Here is a 10,508-nt window from a genome sequence, read left to right as displayed (position 1 = left end):
GAAGAGAAGAGAAGAGAAGAGAAGAGAAGAGAAGAGAAGAGAAGAGAAGAGAAGAGAAGAGAAGAGAAGAGAAGAGAAGACCCCAGACTGGCCACTGAGGTATACCATTCAAAGGGCCAGGAAAAGCAGGGTATGTCACTGTCTCAGGAGCCATACCCTCCACCCACCATTCTGAAGCTAACAGCCATAAGTGTGGCCCTCTGCCAGGTATGGCCCTCTTAACTGTGGTATACTGAGAACACAGGGACCAGATTCTCCCTCCTCCCTCCCTAGCATCTCTGGGTAAGCCATTTTCTAAGCCCTTGTTGCTCCAACTCTGCCAGTCTCTTCCTGATGTAGAGACCTGGAGAGACTCACTGCGAATCCCCAAGTCCCCTCAATGCCCAGCCCAGTGTCTTCCAAGAGAGCAGGAGGCCAGTTAAGATTTGCCTTCAAACCTCCTCCAGAATCATTCTCTACCACCAGGCAAGCCCTAGACACCTCCAACCTCAGCTTTCCAGCCTGTAAAATGAGTATTCCTCTGAGCATCAAGCACAGGTCTAGGGCAGTGTGTGTTATAACTAGGTCATGGCCAGGAATGTGAGCACACACTATATAACCAGTATAGACCAGTAGAGGGCAGGATGCTAAAAAGACAAGTCACTGCCAATCTGAGCTGACCCAGACCATCTCCTTCAAACCAAATCTGCCTGGGGCTGTTTCTTACTAGGGGGATCTGGACAGGTGCTCTACCACTGAGTCACACCCCAGCCCCTCACTGGGGGATTCTAGGCAGGGGCTCTACCTCTAAGCCACGCCCCAGCCCCTCACTGGGGGATTCTAGGCAGGAGTTCTACCACTGAGCCACACCCCAGCCCATCACTGGGGGATTCTAGGCAGGGGCTCTACCTCTAAGCCACGCCCCAGCCCCTCACTGGGTAATTCTAGGCAGGGGCTCTACCACTGAGCCACACCCCCAGGGGTCCAGATGACTCCAGCCCATCTCTCCTACCTATGGGCTGCAGGTAAATGTGTTTCCGGGCCAGGCTCTGCTTCCGGAGCTGCAGAGAAGCATGGAAGGTCTCGAAATCCTCAGGGGCTTCAGGGCGGCTCAGGAGCCAGTCATAGGCTGAGTGAATGAGCAGTGTGCTGAAGAGAGTCCGGTTAGGGTTGTAGGCCTCAGACAGAAAGAATCTCTCCGACGGGGAGAAGGCTGAGGTATACAGCTGCTTCAGGGCCAGGTCGCAGGAGATCAGGGCATCCTTCAGGGCCCGGGGCCCGAAGCTGAACTCCTGGGGTGGTTTGCACTGCACCATGCCGTGTGTTTGGCCACTGGCCACTCCTTTGATTTCCTTTTCCGGGCCATGAATCTCCCAGGGGACAGCCACGGTCTCTTGTAGAACCTTCTCTCAGGCTTAGAGAGTACCCGTTCAGGGCTCCCAGAAGATGGAGGCTGTACTGAGATACCGCGAGGCTTACTTCTGCCTCTTCTGAAACTTCTCAGCAAGGTGAGCAGAAAAAAGCCTGCTGATCCCCTGCAGAGGACACATGGGGCCCAGTCACTGCTCTGAGCACACATGACTGTCTCTCAGACAAGACACAGTTTTCCTATGAACTGGAGTCAGAATGATCTCATCTACACACACTACAACCCAAATCAGGTATAAAGGGGTGTGGACATACATGCATTTGTGCGTGTGCGTGTGCGTGTGTATGTGTGTGTTGTGGGGGCGGGAGAGCAGAGGCGGATGTCAAGTCTATTGCTGTCCACCTGACTTTTGGATAAATAGTCTCTCACTGAACCCGGAGCTTAAAAGTCCAACCAGCCTTGCTGGTCAACAGGCCCACAGAGCTGCCACCTCAGTCTTCCATATGGGTGTTCGGGATTCAAACTTATGAATCCCTTACCCATGCTTATGTAGTAAGCGTTCTACCCACTGAGCCATCTCCCCATTCCAGAACTGAGTATGGATGTGCATTTCCATAGGACTCCACCCCTGCTCTGAGCCCAGAGAAGCAAGGCATACATAAGGAGGTATCTACCCTTCAAGGCTAGGGAGGTTCCTTCACTGAAGGCAGAGGCTGCTCCTCCTGCCTTTTACGATCACAAGACCCACCCTGCCCCTCACAGAGCCACCCAGACCCTCCTCCCAAACCATAGGGTTCCTTGCAGGAGCATCATGTGCACCCAGGGGCTGTCTTCTGGGGAAGAAGATGCCTCAGTGTCTCCCAGACCCTGGTTTCTAGAGTGTGAACATGGCCTAAGACACAGTTCTAACAGTCAGGAGCCAGCATGCTGACCACAGCAACCTGGAACAGTAGGCAGGCAACCAGGTAGACAGGCAGAGGGACTGCCCGCTGTGGTACTCTACTTAGACTTACTGCCTACCAGTGTCCTCCCTCCTAGGAGTGTTATTTTCAGGTCATGCTTGGCTCCAGCAACAGGCTGCTTGGAGCTTCCTTTTGCATCTCAGTGCAGGGAAGTCAACCGAGACAGGAACACATAACACAGACCACGGGAGGCAAGGTGCCGCTTGCCTCCTCTCCCCTCGCCTCCTCTGCCCTCGCACGCACAGCCAGCTCCTGCAGAGGAGGAAGTGCGGAGCCATGGAGGTCCTGCAGGCGGCTGAGCACCTGACTCCTCACACATCCCACCAGCCTATTTTTGTTTCTGGAAGCCAATCACACCACCTACTTAGACTCCACGCTTTGCCCCAGGCCTGCACACAAACACAGCATCCCAAGCTGAAGCCCAGGGGCTGTGCTGTCTTACAGTGACCTCTGAATTGTGTTTCAGGGTTGTAGCTACGTCAACTTCTCTCTCTCTTTGAGTGCTAGGGATAGAACCTGTGGCCTGGCTTAAGTTGAGTAAAGCCTATCCCTGAGCCACGCCCCCCAGCCCCTCACTGGGGGATTCTAGGAAGGGGCTCTACCACTGAGCCACGCCCCAAGCCCCTCACTGGGGGATTCTAGGCAGGGGCTCTACCACTGAGCCACGCCCCCCAGCCCCTCACTGGGGGACTCTAGGCAGGGGCTCTACCACTGACCCACGCCCCAAGCCCCTCACTGGGGGATTCTAGGCAGGGGCTCTACCACTGAGCCACACCCCCAGCCCCTCCCTGGGGGATTCTAGGCAGGGGCTCTACCACTGAGCCACGCCCCAAGCCCCTCACTGGGGGATTCTAGGAAGGGGCTCTACCACTGAGCCACACCCCAGCCCCTCACTGGGGGATTCTAGGAAGGGGCTCTACCACTGAGCCACACAACTACCCGCAGAATTACCTCTCTGTAACTGGAATTGTGTCATTTCTTTGCAGTAGCCCAGGAGGGTCTACTTCACAGCTTCTTCAAAAGGAGAAAAAAAGGGAGGCCCTGATACAGCAGACATCCAGAACCCCTCTGATGTTAATCTTGCCCACCACATTGGCCACTCTGAAAATCCCTTAGAAGCTGGAAAGTGGTGGCACACACCTGTAATCCCAGCCTCAGGAGGCAGAGGCATCTCTGGGAACCAGGCCAGCCTTGTTACAAAGTGAGTTCAGAACAAGGACAGTCAGGGCTACACAGAGAAACCCTGTCTCAAAACACTGGGGAAAAGAGAAAGGAAGAAAATTCTCAAGATCACTTTGTGAGTCAGATAGGTGTGTGTGTGTGTGTGTGTGTGTTTCTGTATGTGTGTGTGTTTCTGTGTGTGTGTGTGTGTGTCTATGTACATCTGTACATGTGTCTGTGTGTGTCTGTGCGTATGTCTGTGTATGTGTTTCTGTGTATGTCTAAGTATATGTGTGTGTCTCTGTGTGTCTGAGTGTATGCCTGTGTGTAACTGTGTGTGTGTGTCTGTGTCTGAGTGTATGTTTGTGGGTGTCTCTGTGTGTGCGCGCCTGTGTGTATGTGTATGTGTGTGTCTGTCTGTGTGTCTCTGTGTGACTATGTGTCTCTGTGTGTCTGTGTGTATCTGTATGTGTCTGAGTGTATGTGTGTCTCTGTGTGTGTGCCTGTGTGTGTGTCTGTGTCTGTGTGTGCCTGTGTGTCTGTGTAACACACATGCAGAAGCCAGAGGTCAATGTCGGGCAGTCTCCTCAGTCACATGCCACATTATTTTTTGAGACAGGATGTCTGGTTGAACCTGAAGTTCACTAATTCAGCTAGACTGGCTGTGCAGTGAGTTCCGAGGAGCCTCCCATCTCCATCTCCCCACAACAGCGCTGCAGTTACAGATGTGGACCACTACTCCTGCCCACTGAGTTGTATAATAGCCACTGAGCTATCTCTCCAGCCCAAGACTGTCTCCATTCAACACTTTATTCATCCTCTAGAACAATCTTAAAGTGTGGTTGTCGTATTTACCCATCTTAATTGCTAAATAAACTGAGGCTCAGAAGGGCAAAGCCATATTTGAAAGGTTGCACAGCTAGTTTGGATCCCGACTACTGATTTAGTTCCCTCCCTCTAATCCCGACTTGTGGAACCTCTGCTACCCATAGGGTCTTCCCCATGGGCATTCAATTCCCTTTTACCGCCACACATAGTGGTCAGGGTCTCCACTGCTGCTAAACACCCCTGCTCAGGCAAAGCCATGAGAAATGTTTATAGTCCGTGAGACAGGGTCTCACTCTGAAGCCCAGGCCTGGACCAAGAGCCTCCTCCATGCTGTTCCATGAATGTTGCATACACCCAGCTAACCCAGGGCTTAGAGGAACTGGACACAGCAGCTCCAGAAGACACTGGATGCTACATGTCATGCCTGCAAATCCAATACTTGGGTGGCTGAGGCAGGAGGATCACCATGAGTTCGAGGCCAGCCTGTACCCTTCCCCCCTTCTCTCTCTCTCTCTCTCTCTCTCACACACACACACACACACACACACACACACACACACACACAAAAGCAAGCCAAACAAGTAGGAAAACAAATGGCAACAGAGCATGATGGGATATGGGGGGAGGGGTAGTGATGACCAAAGGACTCACCTTCCAACATGGACCTTAGCTTGGTCTGACAAGGTCTGAGTTTGGGCACCAGAGTAAGCAAGCCCCTCTGTCCCTCCTCAAGTCCTTGACTGAGGTCTGGTAACCCGGATGTCTACACAGACAGCATTTCCTCTCAAGCAGCCCTTGTGGCCATATTCACCCTCGGGGGATCTTTAGGACGCTCCTAACCCCCGCGCTCTCTGCTACTAGCTCAGAGTTTCCACCCTGCATGGCAAGTCTTCACAAGACCACACTTCATGCAGAGGCTGAAGCTGGAGGAGGAAGTGGTCCTGACAGCCACCCGCCCGGAGAAACTGCAGGGACTGTGAGGGCCTCCCCACCACTCCCCCCCATCCTCTCGGACATGCCAGATCCTCCGAGATGGCCCCTAGCTGTCCCCTGTGTGTGTCCTGGCTGCCGCCACCGTGCTAATGATCATGACAGTAGCTGTCCAGTAACCTGCCGTCATCCCACAGACCTTGAGACGTCACAGAGCTAGAGATACTACTGTTTCACATCGGGAAACTGAGGCACAAAAGCACTAATGATTGGTCATGGATCACAGGGAGAGTCAGGAACTCCTGGCATGATTCTAGACCCGTGGTTCTCAACCTGTGGGGTGCAACCCCTTTGGGGGTAGCATATCAGGCCGCCTGCATATCAAATATTTGCGTTAAAATTCATGAGAGTAGCAGAATTATAGTTGTGAAGTAGAAACAAATATAACTTTTCCGTTGGGGGTTTCACCACAGCACGAGGGACTGTAGTAAAGGGCTGAGGCATCAGGAAGCTTGAGAACGGCTGTTCTAGACCAAGGCCGTGTAGTGATGAGGAGACACGTATCAACAAAGAAATCTTCATCTCCTCTGCTCGGCTACCTAGACTCCCTTTCTTTGTGCTGCCTCCCCTCAGCCCCTTTTGCTCAGAGCCTGGGACAGCACACATGCCCTTACTTGGGCTCCAGTTCTCCAGAGAAGCTCTGTCACCCAGTGTAGAGACACCCTGACTAAGGTGACCAAGGTCAGGTTCCCCAGCTCCCAGAGTACTTGTTCCTATCTCTTATTCATGTTTTTATTATGACGCAGGGATTTATCATGTAGTTCGGGGCTGCCTTCAAACTTGCAGCAATCCTCCCGCCTCAGCCTCCCAGTTGCTGGGATTCCAGGCCTACATCTGCACATCCAGCAGACGCCTGGCTGTGGAGGACAGGAATCGCGCTCTGTTTCTCATTATTCTGGAGACTGCACAAAAAGCGCAGCAGCTGCCCTCAGTTTACTGAGGGCTGAAGCTTGAGGGCGGTTTGAGCAGCCCCAGGGAGAAGGAAATGCAAGATGCAAAGGGATTGGGGAGGAGAACCGGCTCAGACCGTGTGGGGAGGAAGCCACTCCCTCCCCCACCCCCGTGCAGACCCCATCCTCCCTTATGAACCCCAAATTCCAACCCAATTTCCCTCCAATCAGTGAAGCAGCTATGCTTGGGCCAAGTTCGGAGTCTACCTGAACCAGCTGTTTGCATTGACAGGTGGCTTTACCTTCCTGGAGCTGTGACATCACCTGACGGTCACTCACTCCCCTCCCTGATACAGGCTAGGGAGGAGCGGGGTAGCCAGAGACTTTGCCTGCCTCTGCCCGGACATCCCACAACAATCCACCGGTCCTTGCTGGGAAATGTCTTCCTTCAAGCGCTTTCCCAAAGCCTGATCACCCCCATCTGAAGATGACAAGGCTGTTGCCTGGACCTGGGTAGCTGCTACCCGGGAGTGCCCCTTGGGACCCAGCTCCGAGCCGACTGGAATCTGACCACCAGCGTAACATGTATGAAATCCCAGTCGTTGAGACTCACCTAAACCTCTACCCAAGTACACCGAGCACATCTCGTGGTCCCGTGGCACAGGAGCACGCCGCCGCCACCACCCAGACGTCCCCCTGGCTTGCGCTGGCTAGAACCCCCACTCCGCAGCACCACCCGCACCCACCCCGGCCATCAGCTCCCCGCGCCGGTGGTGGCTCTCCGCGCGGCCCCTACCTCGCAGCCCCAGCCCTCCGGAACTGCCCCAGAGAAGCTTGGTGTGTGGGTCACGGGGACCAAACCGGTCCTGGTGTGACGTCAGCACGCGAAACAGGGACTGAAGCGGGATCCGGTGGAAAGTGCGAGAGGAGGGCGGTAGGAAACGGTGCCACACCCTCCCCAGTGACTCTGAGACTTCTGATGCCTGTCTGCTCAGGAGCACGTGGGACACTGACACTCCCAGCAACGCGTGCTTCAGAGCTCATCTCATAGCTCGAGGAGAGAGAGGAAGCTGGAACATCCCAGGCCTGCCTGGGACACCAGAGGAAAAGTCAAACGGGATGGGGGTGGGGGTGGAGGTGGATGCGGGCGGGGCATTCCTGTAATCCTACAACTGATGCTGAGGCAGGAAGATTGAGGGCTCCAAGCTAATCTGGGCTGTATATAGTGAGAATCTGTCTCAAACAACCAAAGCCAAAACCAGCTAAACAAACGCACAAGCAAAAAACAAAACAAAACAAAAACCAAAAGGAAAAAAAGGAAAACAAAATAAACCAGGCAAGAAGTCCTACATTGGAAACGCAGCTCATCAGAAACCAGGGTGGTAGTGCATACCTGTAACTGGAGGCCTCCAACTTGCTACATAATCAAGGGCGACCTCGGACTTCTGACTCTACCTCCTGAGTGCGTCAGAGGGGTGCACCACCACGCCCACTTGTGCAGTGCTGGGGATTGAACCTACAACATGGTTGCACGCTAGGCAAGTACTCTACCAACTGAGCCACATCTCTAGCCTCAGACAGTATTCCGAATGCTTCCAGAACATTCTTGCCACAGCTACCTACAAGGTTGTTTGTTCCCATTTTGCTTATAGAAAAACTGAGGGCTGGGCTGGATTGTTCTTCCAGAGGCTCTGAGTTCAATTCCCAGCAAGCATATGGTGGCTCACAACCATCTATAATAGGATCGATGCCCTCTTCTGGTGTGTCTGAAGACAGCTACAATGTACTCATATAAATAAAATTTTACAAAAATCTTAGAAACAAAAAACCTGAGGAACAAGCAGGTAAAAATGATGGAGTCACAGACTAGAAGCCCAGCTAAGGGCCTCCCAACCTCATCAAGTTCTTATGTTCATCCTACTCCTTTTCTAGAACATTCTTTCCCCCCAAATACATTGCTGATAGGGACCTCAGGAGGCTCCCCCAACCTCCTGTGACACCTGTTATTCCTGGAGGATGCTACATCAGGGGTTTGCCTATCCCTCGTATTGTATCTAAAGTCCATGCTCTGAACCCAAAAACAGGTCCTGGTAGAGAACAGGCATTCAATATACATTGGCCAAGTGCAAAGGCTGATAACTGCCAAATTATCTCAAATTAAATTGATTAAAATAAATTATCTTAAGCTGGTATGGACCATTCACTGAGTGTCACATGGTCCTGTTCAATGGCTTAACAAAGTTTCACTGAGGTCTAGACAGGAAGAGAGAGAGAGAGAGAGAGAACCATGTGCCACCCCAGAGACCAACCAACCATTTTGGGGTCACACTGCTCCTGGACTCATCTCTGAAACCAGCCATCTGGGTTGTCCCTGGAGGTGTCCTCAAGCTGCTGGCTAGGGTTCCCCAAAGGCCACCCATAGGGACTTTAGCACCTGCTAGCAGTGAATCTCTTGTTCTCCTCCCATGGCCCTTCAGCAGGTCACTGAAATCTGAGCTCTCATGCCTGGCCTAGGTCTCAGCTGGGCTATAGGCAGGACCAGGACCCCCACTCCCTATCCAGGGCCAGACCTGGGGTCTGGGAGAGCTAGCTTTGTCAACTTCTCACCCCCTAAGATCACCTAAGTTGAGTCTCAGTGAGAGACTGTCTACGTTGAGTTGGCCTGTGTGGTCATATAAATTGAATGATGCCGAAAACCCAGCCCAGTGTGGGTGGTACTATTCCTTAGGCAGGGGTCCAGAGCTGTGTAAGAGTAGAGAAGTTTAAGCATAAGCAAGCACGTATGTAATGGTTCCTGCTCCTGGCCGTGGCTATGATGCAACCAGCCATTTTCAGTTCCTACCTTGACTTCCCTACTGTAATGATCTGTAACCTAGAACTGTCAGCTAAGAAATACTTTCCTGCTATGCTGTTGTTCTTGTCAAGGCATTGTATCACAGCAACAGAAACAAAGCTACCACAGAGCACTGGGGGTGGGGGGTGGGGGGTGGGGGGTGGTTCCTGTTTGCTTCCAGGGCTGGGAACTCTGATTTAAAAGTGGTGGCAGGGAAGGGAGACTGCTACTTTGTTTCTTTTTATTTGTTTCCAAACAGGGTTTTCCTGTGTAGCCCTGGCTATCTTGGAATTCACTCTATAGACCAGGCTGGCCTGGAACTCAGAGATCCACCTGCCTCTGTATATCTCTCAGATTAAAGGCGTTGCCACCACCACCTGCCTGGGAGGCTGCTAATGAACTGATAGGTTTTGTGTGGAACTCAGGCAGAGTGGGTCAAAGAGGGACTAGCAAGACGGTTCAGTGGACAAAGGTGCTCGCCACTAAAACCAGGCAAGCTGAGTTCAATCCTTAGAAGCCATGTAAAGGTGGAAAGAGAGAGCTGTTGCCCACAAAATTGTCCCCTGAGCTGAATATACTTTAACTGACTCCACCCCCACCCCCACCTCCACCCCACAAATATGTTAAAAGAAAGAAAGAAAGAAAAGAAAAGAAAGAGAGAAATACTTCAGACACTCACACCATGGGTTACAAGGCCAATTAGCCACCTGGGAGGGGACAATGAACGGAGAAGGGATGCTGACCACAGTGCCGGGAGCCCAGGGCCTCTGTTCCACTCAACCCAGGTGTGGGCTCAGGAGCCAACTGCTTAAATGCTCTCACAGGGATCACAGGACAAAGAGGCCACCTGGAAGCAGTAGGTCTCCCACTACATCCCCCTGTTCTGGGCCCCTGGGAGCTGCTGGCATACCACAAACTGTCAGTCCTGCAGTGGACTCTCTCACCCAGTGACCCCCGGGAAATACTCCCGTAGGACAGAGCCACCCTAAGGTCAAGGGATGTCACATGACTTCTGAGCCTCCACAGGCCTCGGGCAGACTGGGTATCAGCTCTGCCTCTCCTATAAACAGCAGATAAGCAAGCAGACCCCAACTCAGGCAAACTGGGCCTGGAGAGACGGCTCAGCAGTCAAGAGCAGAGGGCTTTGCAGAAGAGCATGGTTTAGTTCCCAGCACCCAGGACTCACTGCCTGTAAGTCCAGCTCCAGGGGAAACAAAATTACCCACGCCCCCTTCTGGCCTCTGTGGGTACTGCACATACATGCCCTGGGAGGCAGAGACAGGCCCATTTCTGAGTTCGAGGCCAGCCTGGTCTACAAAGTGAGTTCTAGGACAGCCAGGGATATATAGAGAAACCCTGTCTCAAAAAATAATAATAATAAAAATAAAAAAATTCATAAAAAACATCAGGGGTCACACTGCTCCTGGACTCTTTGCATGCCTTTAGTCTCACTCAGGATGTAGGAAGTAGAGGCAAGCAGATCTCTGTGAGTTCAA

The 10,508-nt window shown here is 52.6% G+C and overlaps 1 protein-coding gene across 5 annotated transcripts in view; it reads right to left on the bottom strand.

The window, feature by feature from the left end:
* Positions 1-10,508, bottom strand: part of Amz1 (archaelysin family metallopeptidase 1) — a 28,385-nt gene that overhangs the window by 9,659 nt on the left and 8,218 nt on the right. For 4 of the 5 annotated variants that reach the window (XM_029477013.1, XM_021163725.2, XM_029477016.1 and 1 more), the window contains one exon: positions 992-1,514. In XM_029477013.1, coding sequence (XP_029332873.1) covers positions 992-1,295 — 304 coding nt within the window. In that variant the 5' untranslated portion in view covers positions 1,296-1,514. Of the gene's footprint in view, positions 1-991; positions 1,515-6,792; positions 6,875-10,508 lie in introns of those variants that run through there. The other variant, XM_029477015.1, reaches the window with a different exon arrangement.

The sequence above is a fragment of the Mus caroli genome, chromosome 5 (assembly GCF_900094665.2).
Source record: "Mus caroli chromosome 5, CAROLI_EIJ_v1.1, whole genome shotgun sequence".
NCBI classification, from domain to species: Eukaryota; Metazoa; Chordata; class Mammalia; order Rodentia; family Muridae; genus Mus; species Mus caroli.
The sequence above is the reverse complement of the archived record's forward strand: the minus strand, read 5'-3'. Positions and strand labels throughout refer to the sequence as shown.